At 40.2% G+C, this 21,899-nt stretch overlaps 1 protein-coding gene across 1 annotated transcript in view; it reads right to left on the bottom strand.

Moving 5' to 3' along the window:
* Nucleotides 1-2,723: 2,723 nt before the first annotated feature.
* LOC114203961 (uncharacterized) overlaps nucleotides 2,724-21,899 on the bottom strand; it is a 50,530-nt gene continuing 31,354 nt past the window's right edge. The window contains exons 9-15 of the mRNA XM_088027060.1: nucleotides 13,607-13,725; nucleotides 9,186-10,999; nucleotides 8,687-8,791; nucleotides 4,654-4,703; nucleotides 3,256-3,310; nucleotides 3,032-3,174; nucleotides 2,724-2,937 (exon numbers count right to left, since the gene is read on the bottom strand). Coding sequence (XP_087883186.1) covers nucleotides 2,835-2,937; nucleotides 3,032-3,174; nucleotides 3,256-3,310; nucleotides 4,654-4,703; nucleotides 8,687-8,791; nucleotides 9,186-10,999; nucleotides 13,607-13,725 — 2,389 coding nt within the window. The 3' untranslated portion in view covers nucleotides 2,724-2,834. The remainder of the gene's footprint in view (nucleotides 2,938-3,031; nucleotides 3,175-3,255; nucleotides 3,311-4,653; nucleotides 4,704-8,686; nucleotides 8,792-9,185; nucleotides 11,000-13,606; nucleotides 13,726-21,899) is intronic.

The following is a 21,899-nucleotide window of genomic DNA, read 5'->3' as shown; positions in this document are numbered from 1 at the left end:
AGAGCACTCTCTGGAGGCTCCCCTGGGCTTGGCCAAGATCACCCTTGGAGACCTTCCTAGCAGGCCTCTGTGATCAGGCCTGGAATATTGCTTATGCTGCCCCTGACAACTGCTTCCTGGTGCTTCTGGCCTCTATGCCTTAGAGGCACAGGGAAGGAAGCTGCTGAGCTCTTACATCATCTTCAACCCTTGAGGGAAACATCAGCAGCCAACCTCCACCATGAGCACCACAAACAGTGAACCCAAATTGACCAATGTGAGCAAGGAGCCCAAATTTGGTTTCAACTTCCTCTTGTCTTTTCCAGGGCTTTCCTGTAGCCTTTAAACATGACCCATGGCCCAGAGGCAAGGCCAATTCTGTATTCCCTATACTACTGCAGTCGCATATTCCCTGTACTACAGCAGTCCCATAATCCCTGTACTACAACAGTCCCATTTTCCCTGTGCTACAGCAGTCCCATATTCCCTGTACTACAGCAGTCCCATATTCCCTGTACTACCTCAGTCCCATTTTCCCTGTACTACAACAGTCTCATATTCCCTGTACTACAGCAGTCCCATATTCCCTGTACTACCTCAGTCCCATTTTCCCTGTACTACAACAGTCTCATATTCTCTGTACTACAGCAGTCCCATATTCCCTGTACTACAGCAGTCCCATATTCTCTGTACTACAGCAGTCCCATATTCCCTGTACTACAACAGTCCCATATTCCCTGTACTACAACAGTCCCATATTCCCTGTACTACAGCAGTCCCATATTCTCTGTACTACAGCAGTCCCATATTCCCTGTACTACAACAGTCCCATATTCCCTGTACTACAGCAGTCCCCTATCCCCTGTGCTACAGCAATCCCATATTCCCTGTGCTACAGCAGTCCCATATTCCCTGTACTACAGCAGTCCCATATTCTCTGTACTACAGCAGTCCCATATTCCCTGTACTACAACAGTCCCATATTCCCTGTACTACAACAGTCCCATATTCCCTGTACTACAGCTGTCCCATATTCCCTGTACTACAGCAGTCCCCTATCCCCTGTGCTACAGCAATCCCATATTCCCTGTGCTACAGCAGTCCCATATTCCCTGTATTACAGCAGTCCCATATCCCCTGTACTACAACAGTCCTATATTCCCTCTACTACTGCAGTATTATATTACTAATTGAGATCTGTCTGGACTAATTAAGTAGTTTCTGGTTTGGTTTATTTCCAACAGGGGAGATGCACAGGATCAGCCTTTAAATTTAATTAATCTGTTAATTTTTCAGGATCAGTCTTTTAAAGAAGCATCTCAAGGATGTTTGAGTTAGATGTTTAAAGACTATATTTTGAGAATTTGTGTTTCCCTATGGATACCTTTTCTCTGGCAGCCTTTTTGATTGAGGACTGTGTTTCCTCAGATACCTCATTGCCCATAGTCTTTCCAGCTCTCATTCCAATGAGAACATTCCAGAGACCAAACGAAGCATCCACTCCAGGTGCTTCTCCAGTCAGCTCTGGGGATGACTGCATGTATCAGTATCTAGTATCAGGTACCTCACCTGTTGCCTAGCTAGAATGACACCTTTCTAGGTTTCTGACATAGCTAGTTCTCCACCATCTTACTCCTTGTAGACTCCACCCCCCTTTTAGAAAGACTTGAACACACACCCATTTGTTGGATTGTGTTGGTTGGCTCTTGACACCCACTTCTATCCCTTTCTTTGCAGGTGCTGGAAGCCCACAAACCACATTTCACAGATTCCCTTGACAGCAGGCTTCTGCCAATAAAATGTACCTGTGTGAAATCTGGAAGGTGAAAAGGTGGAAGCCACTCTCTCCTCCTCTGCAGTAGCAGACGTGCAGGGAGCACGTTGGACTCCATATTCCCCCACTCGTCCCCGGGCTTGGGACTGTGCGGGTTGTGGTGACCTCAGCAGTCTGTTGAGTGGCAGTAGCAGCTTTGAATCTATGGAAAGCAGCTGTAACCTGAAAGCTAGTGATGCGATTCCCCCGGCCCCCGACGTTCACCACCACTAGCCCCCCAGTGATGAGCACCAATTACGTGTATGGACATCCATCATGACCTGAGCTGAAACCAAGAGTTTAATGTTTCATCAACCGAACCACCCGGGTGCCGCAGGAGTGGAGGAATTTTTGCCTTTTCCGCAGATTGGGCAATTAATGCTCTCACACATTCTTCTTTTTTTTTTTTTTAAGAAAACAAACCCCAAACACCCCAATGTGAATTATCCACAGGCTTGTAAGGGTGAAGAACCCTCTACTTGCCAAGACAGGGCACACATTGTGTGCATGAGTTTGAGTACTTGGGAAGAAAGACAGGGCTTAGCCCTGCAGTGGAGCTAGTCTCAGTGATCCAAATATTCTGGCAACGCCGAAGACCTTATGAGAGGGGCCAGAAATAGATGGTCCTCTCTGGGCAGGTCAAGCGTGTTGTGAATAGCCAGGGGAGAGAGCACCAGAATAAACTGCTAACTGATTTAAGAGTCTACATTCCCTGAATATATGTTTTCCAGTTTCCAGAGACTGATTTGATCAGGGAAACGAGGGAACGACGCCCCTACACATCCTCCTTTGCCTGCACTGCTCTTGTGGAAGTACACTGGCTCCCACGAGGGATTCCAGCTTCAGTCCTGCTCCTCACGCCTGTGGCCGCTGTTCCCTGGATGGACATGTTTAACTAGTTCCATTTTAATTCCTTACCACACGGCTAGAATTGGTTATGAATTCATACATTTTAATAGGAGAAAAATAAGTATTTTACAAGCAATGCTGAGAAGCCAATATCAGAACATAAGCTTCGTAGGCGACCTGAGGCAGGACGGGCTCACTCGATGACAATCTCGGTGAGGGTCTCGCTCTCGTCACCCAGCTCTTCAGTGGTGGAATCTGTGGCCTGAGCCTTCTCTGCTGGGGCTTCACTTTTCTCTCTGCGAAAAGAATACCAAAGGCTTTTACTCTGCAGAGGAACAATTCAACTTTTCATAATTTACTCATTTGAGGTAAGAATTGTAAATCAGGTACCCCGGTTCCTTGTTGAAAATCTCATCCTCATCAGAAGAACCCCTGTCATGCAGCTTCTGTGCCATGTTTTTCTTGCGTGTGGCATTGAGAGGTCTGTACATGTCCCGAAGCCAAAGTGGCCACCTTCTCCAGAAAAAGCCCTCCTAGAAAACAGAAAGGACGATGTTAATTCTGCATTTCCCCTGCACTCTCCAGCCACAGGACTTTACCCTGCTCAGATTTACCTGACTCTCACTTTCTGTTGAGCATCTCTTCCGCAGCAGGGATTGAAAGAAGCCCCTTGGAGGAAACACACACGCAGACAATTAGTGATTCATACCATTTCCCATGCCTCTCACAATGTGCATCTCTGGTCTTATTAGGACACCTCTGTCCATAATCACAGGAAGCAAAATCACCACAGGCCTGGGATCTTGAAAATAATCCCATGCATGCTGGGCTTCCAGAATTTTCCCATGTCTGTCTGTAATGGCCCCACAATGTCGGAGATGTTTGTATGTGGCTCGGCATGGAGTATAGGCAGGAGTTTCATCCCGCTCACCTGGGCCCTTGGCCAAGTGCCCTCGTGCAGTGAACAAACCGTGCAGTCGCACGGCAGAAGCACCTTACTCTCCGGAGGTATTTTACATTGGTCTCCTATGCACTTAGTCTCATAGACATCACTTCCTGGGGAGGGGGAAGGAGAGGTGCTTCTATTTCCCTAGCTGCTTTATCCTGCAAGTTGAATCGCACCAAGAAAATGCCTGAGTCCAACCAGCAAAGATACCTAGCTCCCTGACTTTCACACTGCAGGCTGTCACTGATGAGTGAGTATGTCGTGAAAGCAGCTTAAAGGTCACAACTAGCACTAAAACACAAAATATTCTTTTTGAATACAAACACTATAGAGAAAGAGTGTATAGTAAGTTTGTCTTAGAAACTGCTTACGTCTCTACGGTATGTGTGTACTGAATTGTGACATAAAATGTAGCTTGCAGCCCAAGAACAGCGTAATCAGAGGAGGAGTGCCCAACTGGAAAGCAACCATCTTCTGACACTCACTAGCTGTATGACCACGGGGCAATTTACCTTCCTTTTCTTCTTCTCCATTTCCTTATTATAAAAGGAAGAGACAAACTATTATCTAAGGCCTCTCCCCGTTACAATTCTATGGGGTCTGCACAAAGGGAATGGAGAGTGGGGGCTCGAAAACCAGGAGGAGGAGGAAGAAAAAGTTTTCCTGCCACTTTACAGGAAGGAGCCATATATCTTGCCTTCCATCAGCCTTGAAGACTAGCCCTCTTAGCCTAAGACTTTGTGGCCCTCCCTATCCTTTCCCCAGAGCCTCCGAGAAGGCCTCCGGCCAGGCCTGATGCTCACTACCAGCAGGAACCAACACCTCCCCACCTCCACCCTCTTTCTTTACAGGACTGGTGACAGCAGATGCTCTCTGCCAGTCTCATTCTAACTCAGGTTTGGCTGGGGAGCTAATTTTGCTGGATCCAGGCAAAGCATTAGGCCAAATAAGTATTCTTTCTGCCTTTGGTGGTGTCCTGGGCGTAAAACAAGGGGATTGAAATAGAGAAGAGTTCTAAAATCTAGTTCTAAAATTCTACTTTAACAATTGCCAGACTCATATTTACCTTGACCTTCCTTCTTTACCTTCCTCGGATGCTGCTCTGTGAGAATAAATCTGTTTTGGAAGGAAACGTGATCACAGTTACCATCTTGATGACCACTGCCTCCAAATCTTTATTCATTCCTTTGTATTTTAAGTCTTACCTAGCCAGTGAGATGGTAACTTTTTTGAGGGCAGGAATTCGGTTTGCTTAATAGTCCTATGACTCTTCCACTGTACCTAACTTGGGATCTTGTGTGTAGCTGGCAATACGTCTTATTGACGGTTTTAGATGACATTCAACAAGTAATTTCTAATAAAAACTCTTAGAGGTAGGAAAAGAAAAGAAAAGCATCTACCAGAAAGCTAAGCAGCAGCATTGTTTCAAAGTCAAAGACAAGAGTGGGATGCCTATTATTCCTGCTACTATTCATCATTGTTGACGAGGTCCTAATCAATGCAATAGGAAAAATGAAGTATTGGAAAGGAAGAAACAAAACATATTTGCATATGAAATTATGGACAACCTAAAAGGCCCAAGAGAATCAACTACAATTTTACTGAAGTATGAGAAGTCACTAAGATGGCTAGATACAAAGTCAAGAGCTCAACATGCAAACCACAATAGCTCTCCTACATCCCACAAATAACTAGTCAACAAATGGAAGAATGATCTCGTTTACAATATCAATAAAAGGCATAAAGTACCTAGGAATGAACTTATAGCAAAGAATGGGTAAGGCTTATGAGATGAAAATATTAAAACTCTTCTGAAGGACATTAAGAAGAAATGAGTACATGATGTGAGATACCATGTTCCTAGAATGTTGCAAAGATGGCAGTTCTCCTCGAATTAACCTACAAATTCAAAACAATCCTATTCAAATCTCAAGATAGTTGTTTTGTTTTTTAACAAAAACTGGCCAGCTGACATTTGGTGGAGAAAATATGCAAGCCTAGGTATGAAATGTATGAAAAAGAAGACCAAAGAGCAGGAGCTTACCCTAGCAGACATCAAAATATGTTATTATAAGGCAACCGGAATTAAGTACATAGTGTGATACTGGTACAGGGAAAGAAAACTGGATTGATAAGAGTCCAGATAAAAATAGTATTTTAGATCAGTGAAGAATGAATGAACCATTCAATAAAAGATTTTAAAGTGACTGGATCTTTAGGTAGGGAGAAGAAAAAAGTTAGATCCCTCACCTCAACCATACCAAAAAACAAAACGGATTCTATCCATATTAAAAAATATAAATGACAACAAATGTTAGGAGAGCATAGAAGAAACCAGCATAGAGGCAACAGAGGCCTCGTTAACAAGACCCACATCCCAGAAGGCGTGAGGAGAGGACTGGCAGATAGGTCCTTGCCCATCATTCATAGTCCTTGCCCCCTTCACCCTCCCTGGATTGCTGGTCTTCCTATTGATTTATAAAACTCTCTTTATAGTAAATATATTAATCTTTTCGGGAGCTTTCATTGAATTTCAATGTTTCAAATATTTGCCAGTGTTTTCATCTTTAAGGAGACAGAACACGTGGAACCGGAGCACGGGGTCTGCAGTCAGGCGGAACGGGGTTCTGCTTTGGGTTTTGCCATCCCTTAAGCTCATCCTCTTTCAGTTATCAAAGAGGGATGGTAATATTGTCATCACAGGATTGTGGGGATTAAATCAGATATGGAAAATTCTTCTTCCTAGGCTTGACATAAACCAGTGCCACGTTTGCTAATGGTGTCACAGACAGGATGATCAAATCTATCAAAGGTTTCTGCCTGTGGTGTTGGGTCAGAAAGCTCTTTTCCACCACCAGATGATAAAAATATTGCTTCTGTTTTCTTCTAATGGTTTTATGGGTTGTGTTCTTTTTTTTACATTTACTGAAATATGTTTGTTTTAAGGTGAGGAATGGGTATCTGCTGTTATTTTCCTCCCCAATAATGAAGCAGTTGTTCTATTACCATTTATTTATTTTCTTCCGCTGGTTTGAATACTAAAAGGTAACATTTCAGAAGTCCTAGTAATACATGGGTCTGTCTATTGCTGGACTCTGTATGCTACTTCAAATAAATATTAGGCTGCCTTATTCCTCGTTGTGAAGTTGACATAATGTCTCATCTCTCTTCCTATGAACACTACTATTGTCTTAAACGAAAAACACTGCATGGTCTCTGTCGTCGAAAAGCTTATCATCAAAGTAGGGAGGCAAAATGATGAAACCACATAAATACAAACACAAGGTTAAGAAATTAAAAACAGCAATAGGAATTTATAGAACTTCCCTAAAAACCAAAGGCCACGTGCCACCTGGAGATGCAGAGGGTACTATCTGGACAATGGCCAATGCTTTATCTTCCCAGAGACCTTGGTAAGCTGACTCCACGCCAGTTCCTAGCCTCCTGGGCTCAGAAATCAGACTCTGTCCTCATCAAAAGCGAACTCACTTCTTCCTATAGAGGCAATCTCACTTTATCAATGCCCCAGGATTGATCAAAATCAGAATGCCAGGTTAGGACTTGACAATGAGAAACATATCTGTTCCACAGATAGGGCATCTGTGTCTACATGATTCGGAATTACCTCCCATGGACACAGGCCTCCGTGGCACACTGAAGCACAATCAGAAGGCTATTTGGTGAGAAGAGAATTAGAAGGAAAGTAACCAGCTGAATCCAGTGTTTAACAGAAAGGACTGAAGTAGCCAGATCCAACCGTCTCCCCGCCAGGCACAGCCTCACTAGTGGGCCTGACTTTCATCTGCTGCCTGAGGTGCCGTCCCTACTCTTGGGCAAGCCTAGGATGGGCACTGCCCATGTTGGGCTCTTCTTCACCATTTCTATGGTTTTACTACCGACCAACCTTCCTGAAGACAGACACGTTTCTCTTTAGCAGTTAATATATCCAGTCAGGTTTTACTCAGGTCTGATAAACCAGGAAGCCACTTGATCCTTACATATCTCTGCTCTGCTCTGCTCCATGTGTTGACCTTGGTGTTTCTCTCTTGGGGAGCTGCCTTTTAAAAAATTGTTTACCTTATTTTTGTTATCAGGGGAGGGGAATGCATCACTGTAAACCCTCAGAAATGGTGACAAACCTCACAGAAGGACTAGGACCAGGAGCGCTGGAGTATTCAGGGAAGGCTTTATGGAGAAAGATGAACTTCAGTTGGCTTTTGAGAGATTCACGGTACTTCCACAGGCAGAGCAAATTAAGGGAATTTCAGAGGGGCAAAGTCACCGACAGAAACAGGAATGGGCATGGGGTGACTGGGGTGTGGTGAGGGGCTGCTTTGGTTGGAATGGAGGCCTGCCACAACAGTAGAAAATGTAGATAAGGTAAATTAGGTTGGATTGGTAGGATAGAGTCAAGACTGTCCACTTGTTAAATCATTCTTTTAAAAACCTTAGCACCTGCCTGTTGGGAAAAGTAAGGAGTCATTATAGGATTGGAGAAAAGGTAAACAGGCAAGCTCCAGGAACAGGTGACTATAAATAGGACATGCTTTGGAAGAGTCTGATGCAGGATTTTAGCTGCAGTATTTTAACTGAACCTAGTTACATAACACCTTACACGGTGGAGGAGAAAGCTGCTAAGTAAATCTAATTAATCAACAAGATGACATTTTTATCTGTAAGCCATGTCCTTTTTTCTCGGATGACCGATAGCTCCAGGAGGGTGGAGACTATCTCTCTCATCATTTCAGCCAAGGAAAGAAATCAGTGGTAGTCTGAGAGTGACTGGTGAGTACATCTAATCAACATAATTTGGAGTTGAAGAAATGTTACTATCATGTCAACTCTGGCCTCCTTAAACTTAATGTCTCAGAACAGTCTAATGGCTTGTTGCCTTGGTTACAATCCACAGATCTCCTGTCAGTGGGGTTCCTTTAAAATTCCCTGGCATATACTTTGCAAAAAGAGAACAAAGCATATCTCAGTCCTCCAGACTGAAGAGGAACATCAAGTAGTAGTAGGTGGGAAAGTGGCTTTGATTTTCAGTTTGTGGGTTCTGAATCTATTATAAAGATAAAATCTGAATTAACAGTTGTCCTTACCTCAATGAGACAGAAAACTATAATCAAAATCATCACTACTACAGTCACAGATATTGCCAAGATGAGTTTGTTGTTATAGCCATAACCTGGAACTTCTTTTGTGAGCTAAAAAAATAAAGAATCATTTTTTTAGAAAACAAAGGCACAAGATGAAAGCTAACTATTCTTCAGCTCCTCTAAAATAGACCCCATTCTTTCAGATGAGCGGCTTACAGGTTCTTAAGGAACACACCAAATCTAATGTGTTATGTAATCTTATCATTAGCCTTTTCTTCAAAATTTCGTTTATCTGGTATGTTAGGTCCTCTTCTCGTCTACCCTGGGGATAGTGGCACTCTTGTCTAAATGAGCAGAGTGGCAGATCACTGTCTTAGCCAATGTGACCTGGCTAAGACAAGACCCAGACTAGGAGCCCCCTGGCCTTTGTCCTTGGGCGCTTTCATGGCATGTCCTAAACTGACTCAAAGTCCAGATCCCATGTTGTAGGAGTTTTCCTCACCTCACTGGACTCCTGCCCTTTCCGTTTGCTCTGGACTTCTGTGCTCTCATTGATGTAGTTCTCAGTCTTCCATTGGTCCGTATCCCACTCTACCTTGGACACCTTTACTTCTTGCTGCTCACTGAGAAGCTTCATCAGGAGGCCTGTTCTGGAGATGAGCTTGGCACAGGCCAGTTGCACGTGGGTCTCCGAGCAGTCCATTTTCAAAGTCCGGATGACGTGAGAAATGAGCCTTCTCACGTCGTTGTTCGGGACGAGGGACCGTAGCTGCTGGTTTAGCTGAATTTCAAATAGGTCACCTGGAGCTGAAAGCTTCGACACAGCGAAGCCTGTGGGCTTCGGGGGCAATTCAGTGCCCGTGCTGTTGTATATCCATCGTGTTTCATTGGTTTGTTTAACAGTTGGCATAAAGTTGTCTGTGGTGGCTGTAGAATATGCACTGGAAAGATTCTTATGGTTCCTGAATTCAAAGAGGGTTTGTTCTGGCACAGTCATGTTTCTTGTAGAAATAGGGTTCACAGAAACATTCTGTGCAGTACTGTTTTCTACAGTAGTGTTTTGTCTAAAAGGCTCTGAAGGAGTTAATAATTCTGGAAAGGGATTTTCCTGAGAACTTAGTTCTCCTGAAGATGAAAAAGCCTCCCGTGAAGGGGAATTTACGAGGCTCCTGATGGCAGAGAATGGAGGCCTCTTTGCAAGCATCAGCCTATTACTGAGAGGACTTTTCTTTCTGAATTTTCGACTCAGCTTGGCCTTGGGTGCTCTGTGGACCACACGTGAGCGAGTTTTATGAAAGAGGTACTTTTTTCTGGAATGTGAGACTGGTTTAGAAGCCTTCATATTCCTAACTCTAGCATTTGCATCCTCTAAAACAAAAATGGTGTAGGTTAAGTCTTTTGATTTGTTTTTCACCTCAGGTAGGGATTTTGGAGCAGTGGAGGCAGAAGGCCTGCCCAAGGAGTATTGTTTCACGAACGAAGAGACTGCTGCCTTGTGCTCCTTTATGAACGAAGGCTCCGTATTGAAGGAGTCTCCCACTAATTTCCTGGGCCTCTGCGCCATGTGAAGCTGCTCCAGCTCCCTTGGGGACGGTCTACTGACCCTTCTTTCTTTGGCCCTATTCTCCACAAATGGCTGGGCATTCTGTTGCCGCCAGTTTCTCTGATTGCCCACTTGTTTGAAGTGCCTTCTCTTTAGGCCCTTTGGGCCCTTGATAACCTTTTTTACTCTCAGCATCTTTTTCCCTACACTCTCAGCCTTGGCGAGGCTCTTTTCCTGTGCTTGGGTAGTTTCCAATTTCTTTGGAAAGATTTGGCGTTTGAATTTGGGACCGAAAAGGCCGGAATGTATAAGCATGGCAGTTTTTTCTTTCTTTTTCACCTCATCAATTTTTTCTTGAATTTCTGCATCTAATAAATTTTCTAGAGAATAGAGTTTCCTCAGTTTATTTTTGTAAGTTGAATTGTTGGGTCCAGGTTTAAGAGAAGTGTTCCCTGTGTTGTTTGTCAAGGGACCCATGGGCTTGTCTCCATCTTGCACATTTGAAAACAGAAGTTTAATGAATGGTAATAATGTTGATTCTACATCTTCTAGATTTCCCTCTGAGAAAGAAGGCAATATGTAATTCAGCGCACTAATAACATCACTTTCATCATTAAAGTCTAGCTGCTCATTCAGAAAGGCTAAACTGACGCCATTTTTGTCTGAGGATGCCTTCTCTGGCTCAATCGTCAGCTCAGTACTGGTGCTCTTCTTCCGGGATTTCAATACCTTCATGAATGATCCTTCTGCGTTCCTTACAGATAATTCTTCATCTGTCAACAAAGAAGAGACTAGTTTTGATAATGAAAGACTGATAGTATAGCTTTTTGTCAGTCCACAGTCATACATCCCAAATAAATTAAGAATCGACAAATATTTGAGTACCATTTAGAGAGGAGACAAACTCAAACTTGAATCTCTGATTGGCAACAACAAAAGGAGAAAAGGGTATTTTTTGAAAAAGCAGCTATTTACTCAGAACCATCCATAGTGTGAATAACTGTATTTGGGATTATTCCATGGGTCCCCAAAGGCTCGACTGTGCAGTACTCAAAAAAAGTCAAGGCTGGAAGACACTCAGCTAAACTGTGTGCAGATCTAATGTGACTCCTGGCATTCATATACCCCATCCTGTTCTGCTTCAGATGCTTCCTGCCTGCACTCTTCAGCATGCTTGTGTTCTTCTGCCATCACAGATGCCCATGACAACACCCACTGTTAGCAGGTCCTCATCTGGACATGCCCTCTCTACCTACCCACCAATTCCTTTGCTTGGTCTCTGCTCCCATATATTGCAGCTCACATAACATAAGCTCTAAACAGAAAAAAACCCACTATGTCCACCCTGGCTCTTTGCTTAAATTTGGGCAGGGATCTGGGGTCTAGGTTAAGATATTTCCCAGGTGTGAGAGATATGTCAATGTGGAATGTTCAATAAATCAATGGAATGATACTTGAGGTTTTAACATGCAGAAGGGATAAAGAATCTTTTGCCAGATGCCTACTTCACTCTCATTTCTAATATTTCTTGCTTTATTTAGGGAACTGTTCAGAGCTTCCAACTATCTGAAGGTCAGGTGCACAGCTTGTATAGATGGCACAGCATTGTGCTGCTGGGTTTCTTTTCCAGAAGATCTGGAAGTATTTTTAGTGGTGGTGGTGAGGGTCAGAGGAGGAGGTAATAAGGGTCACGAGAAAGGAGGAGCAACAGGCTTGCCGAGAGTGCAAAATGAGACACTTGAGTGCTAGGCTACAGCACTTAACACCTCTGATCACAGTCTTCCTCACCTGTAAACGGAGATTACACATGCCTATTCGACCCACCTCTAAGGGAGAAGGGAGTAATATAATTGGTAAAAAAATTGTTTTGAAAAATAAGCAACACTGTACTTACTTACAGAAGTAGCAAAGTATTATTTCTTTTTTTTTTTTTTTAGTATTATTTCTGATGTACCCTAGATCATTGATAAGGACCTGTATTCCAGCTATCCAAGTGCAAAAGCACATTTTGGAAGTCATCAAGTTAGTGCCAATAAAACATAGTATACAGAAAAATACTTAAAAGCACCTGAGTGTTTTTAGACAGAAAAGCTTAAGATTCAGAACAAGTTCAGAGTTGGACAATCCAAGAATAGAAGAGCCCTCTCTATCTTTTTTTTAAATTTTCATTGTTATGTTAATCACCATACATTACATCATTAGCTTTTGATGTAGTGTTCCATGATTCATTGTTTGTGCATAACACCCAGTGCTCCAGGCAGAATGTGCCCTCTTTAATACCCATCACCAGGCTAACCCATCCCCCTACCCTCCTCCCCTCTAGAAACCTCAGTTTGTTTTTTCGAGTTCATCGTCTCTCATGGTTCGTCTCCCCCTCCGACTTACTCCCCTTCATTCTTCCCCTCCTGCTATCTTCTTCTTTTTTTTTTCCCTTAACATATATTGCATTATTTGTTTCAGAGGTACAGATCTGTGATTCAACAGTCTTGCACAATTCACAGTGCTCACCATAGCACATACCCTCCCCAACGTCTCTCACCCAGCCACCCCCTCCCTCCCACCCCCCACCACTCCAGCAACCCTCAGTTTGTTCCTGAGATTAAGAATTCCTCATATCAGTGAGGTCATATGATACATGTCTTTCTCTGATTGACTTATTTCACTCAGCATAACACCCTCCAGTTCCATCCACGTCGTTGCAAATGGCAAGATCTCATTCCTTTTGATGAGCCCTCTCTATCCATTAGAAGGTAGCAGCTTCTGGTTAGGGAACAGAGAGTCTCAGGCTCTGAATAACACTTTTTTATAAATCAGCACCACTTTTACTCTTATAGTATATTACTTGTAAAAATAAACAAAATAAAAATGTATCTTCACCTGTCCTATAAGACAAAGGGCACCTGAGATCTAATGCATATAAAATCAGTTTACAAACTGTGAGGCACTCTATCAACAACTTTTCAGTTGGGGGTAATTAATTTAATAACATAACTGAGAATCTGACTTTTAACAAAGGAATAGTTCTTAGAAATTTAGAGATCTGAGGTGTGCTTGGGTGGCTCAAGCATACGACTATTGGTTTTGGCTCAGGTCATGATCTCAAGGTCATGGGATCGAGCCCCGCGCTGGGCTCCGCACTCAGCGGGGAGTCTGCTTGAGATTCTCTCCCTCTGCCCCTCCCTCGACTCGCGTGCTCTCTCTCTCTCAAATAAATAAATAAATCTTTCTTAACAAAAGAGAGATTTAGGGATTTGACTCTGAATGAATAAAAATAATGCAATGACATCATTAGTTAAAAATTTTATCATGGTTGATTAAAAATAAAAAAACATAAATAAAATAAAAATTTAAAAATTTACCATGAGGCAATTCAGACTCACCACAATGTGTGGCATTTGTCAGACATTCACTGTCACAATGCAGCTTGACTGTCTTGCAGACAACCTCAATATTATTTTTGAATTGGCAGAGACAGCAGGCCATACGGCTAGGTAAAATCCTATACATGGAAACACAGAGAATTAAATTAGTGGTAAAGGAGTTACTTGAGTAGGCAGGCCAAGGGCATCACAGGGCTGTGCAAAAAGGAATTCTTGAGGCATGTGGCCTGGATGTTTGGGTAGGGACCAGTTGGCCCATTGCTGCTCTTGAATATTGTAAATAAATAGAAGGACAGAGGTGTCCACAGAAAGGTAAGGATGGTAGGGGGTATGGTATGCCTAGAATAAGATAGAGATGAGAACTGGGTGGCACTGATCTGTAGTTGAATTCAGAAGTATCTCCTTCCAACCCAAAAGTCTCCCTTTGGCTTGAGAGCACACAGGAAGAGGGTAGATTTCTAACAAGAGTCTGAATAAGTCTAAAATATGACCCATACTGAAGATAGAAAGCAATCAATCAAAACTAACCCATAATCTACACAGATGTTACAATTAGCAGACAACGACATTTAAAAAGTTGTTGTAACTGGGGTGCGTGGGTGGTGCGGTCAGTTAAACATCTGACTCTTGGTTTCAGCTCAGGTCACGATCTCAGGGTCATGAGATCAAGCCCCACATTGGGCTCCTAGCTCAGCGTGAAGTCTGCTTGAGATGATCTCTCCCTCTCCCTCTGCCCCACCCGCTCATGCTCTCTCTCTCTCAAATAAGTGAATTTTTTTAAAAAAGTTATAACTGTGTTTCATATGTTAAAAAAACCCACACTAAAAAACCCATGCCTCTACTGAACTCAGTGAGTTGTGCAACAACTTCAAGTGGCCTAATATATGTGTACTTAGAGTGAATGAAGGAGAGGAAATATAAGAAATTTTGAAAAAATAATAGCCTAAAATTTTCCAAACAGGCAAACCCAATAAACCCACAAATCCGAGAAGGTCAATAAACTCTAAGCACAAGAAACATGGACAAAACTACATGAAGGCACATCATAATCAAACTACTCAAAACCATCAATAAAGAGAACATCTTAAAAGCAGCCAAAGGAAAAAAACACACACACAACGTATAGAGAAACAAAGATAATAATGACAACATATTTCTTGTTGGAAATAATGGAACTCAGTAGAGCAATGTCTTTAAAGCAGTGAAGAGAGGGGACCCAACAACTATCAAGCTAATATTCTATATTCAGATCTTTCAAAAACAAAAGCAAAACAAAGACTATCTGAGACATGCAAAAACTGAAAGAATTCATCGCTAGTAGACTTACACTGTAGAAGTGCTAAAGGAAATAGTTTTAAGCGGAAGGAAAATGATACCAGATGGAAACGTGGATCCACACAAAAGAGTGAGGAACATTAGAACTGGTAACTACATAGGTAAATATATAAGGCTTTTCTTACTATTTAAATATCCAAATACAATGTGATTTCACTTATATGTAGAATTAAAAAAAACAACAAATGAACAAACAACAAAAAATAGAGAAACACACTCTAAAATATGGAGAACAAACTGGTTGCTAAAGTGGAGAGGGTGGGGATAAGGTCAAAATAGGTGAAAAGGATTAAGAGGTACAAACTTCCAGTTATAAAATAAATAAGTCACTGGATGAAAAGTACAATGTAGGGAATACAGTCAATAATACTGTAATACACTTATTGTGGTGAGCATTTCATAATGTATATAATTGTTGAACCACTATGTTGTACATCTGAAACTAATTTAATATTACATCAACTATACTTCAATAAAAGAGTTAACTTATTGGTTAAACAAAAAAAATAATATGGTGTGATGTAAAAGTAAAATGTATGAAAACAATAGCACAAAGGCCAGGAGGGGAAAAATGGAAGTATGCTATGTATTGTAAGGTTCTTATACCAATCACAAAATCATATAATATCATTTGAAGATAGACTGTGGTAAGTTAAAGATGAACACTACAAACCATTAAGCAACTACTAAAATAACAAAACCTGAGTTGTAGCTAATTAGTCAACAAATAAAATAAAAAAAGGTACTCGGTCAACGCAAAAGCAGGAAGAAAAAGAGAAACAAAACGAAACAAAGGACAGGTGGGACACATAGAAAATATTCGACAGTAGCTTTAAATGTAATCATAGAAATAATTACATTAAATATAAATGGTATAATCACCCTAATTAAAAGATAGAGTTGTCACACCAGATAAAAAAAGCACAAGCCAAAACTACATGCTGTCTACAAGAATGATCTTCAATAGAAAGATACAAGTAGGTTAAAAGTACGGAAAAAATTATGCTATGCTAACACAAATCAAAAGGAACCTTGAGTGGTTATATTACTATAAGACAAAGTCAATTTCAGCAAAGAATATCACCAGGATAAAGGAGGTTATTCCATCATGATAGAAATGGCAACTAATAAAAAAGACATAACCTAAATATTTATGCATCTGATAAAAGAACTTCAAAATATATTAAGGAGAATGGCAAAGAGAAACAAATAAATACACAATTATAGTTGGAGATTTCAATACCCCTCTCTCAATAATTGACAGAAAAAAATATAAAAAATCAGTAAAGATATAGCAGACTTGAACACTATCAACCTACTTGATCTAATTGACATTTATAGATCACTCCACCCAACATCAGAATACACATTTTTTTCAAGTAGACACATAATATTTACCAAAATAGACCATATTCTCATCTATTACCAGAATACATGGATATAAAACAAGACTCAATAAATTTAAAAGGATTTCAGTTATTCAACATATGTTCTGTGACCACAATAGAATTAAATTAGAAATTAACAGATTTGAAAAATCTCCAAATATGTGGAAACTAAACAATACATTTCTCAGTAACCCTGTGGGTAAAAGAAAGCAAAAGGGAAATTAAGAACTATTTCTTTTTACTGACTGAAACTGAAAACATGTCAACATGTGGGATGTTGCTAACACAGTGTTCAGCTTCCTCAGCGTCCACTTTTAAGAAACTAGAAAAAGAAAATTAATCACTGAGTAAGGAGAAGAAATAGCATAATAAAGATCAAGGCAGAAATAAAATGGAAAACAGAAAAATGGAGAGGTCAGTGAAATGAAAAGACAGTTTTTGGAGAAGATAAATAAAACTGATATACCTCTAGCCATATTGATCAAGAAAAGACAAGAGAAGACACAAATTTTCAACAACACAAACGAGAGGGGTGACATCAATACAAATTCTATATATATTAAAAGGATAAGGGAATATTATAAACTAATTCATATCAATAAATTCAGAATGAAATGGACAGAGTCCTTAAAGACATAAACTACTCAAAAATAAAGATGTAAGTTAAATAGCACTACTAAAGAAATGGAATGTGTACTTTACAACCTTCTCACATAGAAGCTTCAAACCCACATGCTTCACTGGTGAATTCTACCAAACATTTAAGGAAGAAATAATGCCAATTCTACACAAACTCTACCAGAGAATTGAAGAGCAGGGAAAGCTTCCCAACTCATTTTTAAGGCCAACTTTTGCTTTATCAAAACTAGACAAAGACATTACAAGAAAAGAAAACAACAGACCAATATCTCTCATGAGCACAGATACAAAATTCTAAACAAAATTTTACTATATCACATCCAACAATATATGAAAAGATGCTACATTACGAAGTGGGGTTTATCTCAGGATTGCAAGATTGGTTTAATATTTGAAAATCAATGTAATTTACCCAAGTTAATAAGCTAAAAAAATTATACAATCATTGTAATAGATGGGGAAAAAGTATCTGACAAATCTAACATCCATTCGTGATTACAAATTAAAAAAAAAAGCCCTTGGCAAACTAGGAATGGAAGGAAACTTCATCTTGATAAGAGACTTCTACAGAAAAAACCCGAACATCATATTTAATAGTGAAAGACAAATGCTTTCTCTCCAAGATCAGGACAAAGGCAAGGAAGTCTTCTCTCATGACTTCTATTTGATAGTACACTGAAGGTTCCAGTCAGCGCAATACAGCAAGAAAAAGAAATAAAAGGTATTCAAAACGGAAAGGAAGAAGCAAAACTATCTTTATGGGCAGATAAAATGATTATCTATGGGGAAAACCTGATGGACTCTATAAAAAGGATACTAGAACTAATAAATGAATTTCTCAAGTTTGTAGGATAAAAGATCAATATACAAAAAATTAATTTATCTCTAATACCTAGGAATAAACAATTAGAAATTGAAATTTTAAAAAATTTCATCATTAAAAAATAGCATCCAAAGTATAAAATACTTAGAAAAGTCTGAAAAGATGTAAAAGGCTTACACACTGAAAACTATAAAATATTCCGGGGAAAAATTAAAGAAGACCTAAATAAATGAAGAGACATAAAGTGTTCATGGATCAGAAGATTCAGTATTGTTAACATGTCAATTCTCCCCAAATTGATTTACAGATAAAAATCCCACCAGACTTGTCTGTAGAAATTGGCAAGCTAATGCTAAAATTCATATGGAAATGTAAAGCTCCTAGAATAGCCAAAACAACTTTGAAAAAGAAGACAAAATTGGAGGACTAACGCTACCAGATTACAAGACTTATGAAGCTACACTTTCAAGACTTTGTGATATTAGTATAAATTTAGACAAACAGATCAAAGAAACAGAATAGAAAGTCCAGAAGGAAAGAGATATGGATAACTTATTTTCAGGTTCCAAGGCAGTTGAGTGGAGAAAGGATAGTCTTTCCAACAAATGGTGCTGGAACTACTGGATATCCATATGCAAAAAAGCAAACATCAATCCAAACCATATATAGAAATGAACTCAAATTGGTTCAAAGATCTAAATATAAAACCGAAAACTATAAACGTCTCAAAGAAAACACAGGAGACCTTGTGTTGGGCAAGATTTCTTAGATATGACACCATAAGCATAGCCTACAAAAAAAGATGGATAAATTGGACACCATCAAAATTAAGAATTTCTATCTTGCCAAAGACACCCTTAAGAGAATGAAAATACGAGCTACAAAATGGGAGAAAATACTTAGTAAATTACATATTTGATAGAGGACTTCTTTCCAGAATATATAAAGAACTCTCCAAATTCAATAATAATGTAGGCAAAAGACAAATAAGCATATGAAAAGATATCTGACATCATTAATTATAAAGGAAATGCAAATAAAAGCCACACTGAGATGCCACTATACACCTGTTCAGCTGTCTAAAATTAAAAACACTTACTATAGCAAGTATTAGCAAACATGTGAAGAAAATGGAAACCTCATACACTGCTGGTGGGAATGTAAAATGGTACAACCACTGTGGAAAATAGTTTTTTAAAAACTTAAACACACCCTTACCATAGGAACCAGCCATCCACTTCCAGGTATTTACCCCAAGAGAAATGGAAGTATGTATCCATATAAAGACTTGTACACACATAGAAGCTTTATTTTTAATAGCCAAAAATTGGAACAAATCAAATGTCCATCAATGGTGAGCAGATAAATTGTGGCATATTCATATAATGGAATACTATTCAGCAATAAAAATGAATTATTGATATACATAACAACATGGATGAATCAAAATAATTACGGTGAATGAAAGAAGCCAGTTAGAAAAGAGTACTTACCACATGACTCCATTTATATAACATTCTAGAAAATGCAACCCAATTTTGAGTAACAGAAAGCAGATCTATGGTTACTACCCAAAGCAATCTACAGATTTAATACAATCCCTATCAAAATTCCAACAGCAGTTTTCACAGAACTAGAACAATCATAAAATTTGTATGAACCACAAAAGACCCTGAATAACCAAAGCAATATTGAAAAACAAAAACAAAACTGGAGATATCACAATTCCACAATTCAAGTTATATTACATAGCTGTAGTAATCAAAAGAGTATGGTACTGGCACAAAAATAGACACATAGATCAATGGAACAGACCAGAAAGCCCAGAAGCAAACTCACAATTATATGGTCAATTAATCTTCGACAAAGGAGGCAAGAATATGCAAGGAGAAAGACAGTCTCTTCAAAAAATGTTGTTGGGAAAACTGGACAGCTATGTGCAAGAGAATGAAACTGGACCACTTTCTTACACCATATACAAAAGTAAACTCAAAATGGATGAAGGACCTAAATGTGAGACCTAAAACCATAAAAATCCTAGAAGAGAGCACAGGCAGTAATTTCTCTGATATTGGCTTTAACAACATCTTTCTAAATATGTCTCCTGAGGCACGGGGAACAAAAGCAAACTATTGGGACTACATCAAAATAAAAAGCTTCTGCATAGTAAAGGAAACAATCAACAAAACTAAAAGACAACCTACTGAATGGGAGAAGATATTTGCAAGTGACATATTCAATAAAGGTTAAGTATCCAAAATATATAAAGAATTTATACAGCTCAACACCAAAAAACCCCCCAAACAATCCAATTAAAATGGGCAGAAGACATGAACAGACATTTCTCCAAAGAGGACACACAGGGGCACCTGGGTGGTTCAGTCGGTTAAAGGTTCACCTTCAGCTCAGGTCATGATCTCAGGGCCCTGGGATCAAGCCCCACAGGGTGCTCCCTGCTCAGCGGGGAGTCTGCTTCTCCCTCTCCCTCCGCCTCTCCCCCAGCTTGTGCTCTGTCTCAAATAAATAAATAAAATCTTTTTTTTTTAAAGAAGACCTACAGATGGCCAACAGACACATGAAAAGATGCTCAACATCACTCATCATCAGGAAAATGCAAATCAAAACCACAATGAGATATCAACCTCACATCTGTCAGAATGGCTAAAATAAAAACCACAAACAACAAATTCTAGTGAGGATATGGAGAAATAGGAACCACCACTGTTGGTGGGAATGCAAACTGATGCAGCCACTGAGGAAGACAGTATGGAGGTTCCTCACAAAATTAAAAATAGAACTACTCTATGATCCACTAATTGTACTTCTGGGTATTTAACCAAAGAATACAAAAACCCTAATTCAAAGGGATACACGCATCTCTATGTTTATTGCAGCCTTATTTATAAGAGCCAAATTATGGAAGTAACCTAAGTGTCCATTGATAGATAAATGGATAAAGAGAAGATTCATATATATAAATTATGGAATATTATTCAACCATAAAAAAGAATGAACTCTTGTCATCTGCAACAACATGGATGGAGCTAGAGAGTATAATGTTAGTGAAGTCAGTCAGTCAGAGAAAGTCAAATACCATACGATTTCACTTATATGTGAAATTTAAGAAACAAAAAAAAATGAGCAAAGGGAAAAAAAGAGAGAGACGAATCGAGAAAGAGACAAATCAAGGAACAGACTCTTAATTATAGGGAACAAAGTGATGGATACCAGAGAGGACAGGGGGTGGGAGGATGGGTGAAATAGGTGAGTTCATCAAAATTTAAAAATTAAAAACTTCTGGTCTTCAGAGATAGAACAGAATGAAGACAAACTACAACCGGCGAGAAATTTGCTGAACACCTATCTGAGAGAAAGGACTTTTTCCAGAATATATAACATACTCTTAAAACTCAGTAATATGTATCCAATTAAAAAATGGATTTGGGGGTGCCAGGGTGGCTCAGTTGGCTGAGTGTCCAACTCTTGATTTTGGCTCAGGTTAGGGTCTCAGGCTTGTGGGATTGAGCCCTGAGTCAGGCTCCATGCTTGGCGGGGCGTCTGCTTGAGATTCTCTCTCTCTATCTCCTCCAGCCTCTCCCCCCACCACACTCACTCACTCTCTCTCTTCGTCTAATATAAATAAATAAATGTCAAAAAAAAAAGAAAAGGAAAAGAAAAAATGGATTTGAAGGACACATCATTTAAAAAGGTATCTGTACATGGGGCGCCTGGGTGGCTCAGTGGTTAAAGTAGCTGCCTTCGGCTCAGGTCATGATCCCAGGGTCCTGGGATCGAGCCCCGCATCGGGCTCCCTGCTCAGCGGGAAGCCTGCTTCCCCTCTCCCACTCCCCCTGCTTGTGTTCCCTCTCTCGCTGTCTCTCTCTCTGTCAAATATATTTTTAGAGAGAGCACACACGTGGGTGCATATGAGCCAGGGGTGAGGAGGTGCGGGGAGAGGAAGAGGGAGAAAGAGGATGTTAAGCAGGCTCCACATTCAGTGTGGAGCCCAACTGGGAGCTTGATCTCACGACCCTGAGATCATGATCTAAGCCGATATCAAGAGTCGGACACTTAACCGACTGACCCACCCAGGTGCCCCCAGGTAAGC

Source organism: Eumetopias jubatus, unplaced genomic scaffold, assembly GCF_037043125.1.
Source record: "Eumetopias jubatus isolate StellerSeaLion01/CBP00866 unplaced genomic scaffold, mEumJub1_p1.0 scaffold_10, whole genome shotgun sequence".
Classification (NCBI taxonomy): Eukaryota; Metazoa; Chordata; class Mammalia; order Carnivora; family Otariidae; genus Eumetopias; species Eumetopias jubatus.
Note: the sequence above shows the minus strand (reverse complement) of the source record. Positions and strands in the feature narration are given on the sequence as shown.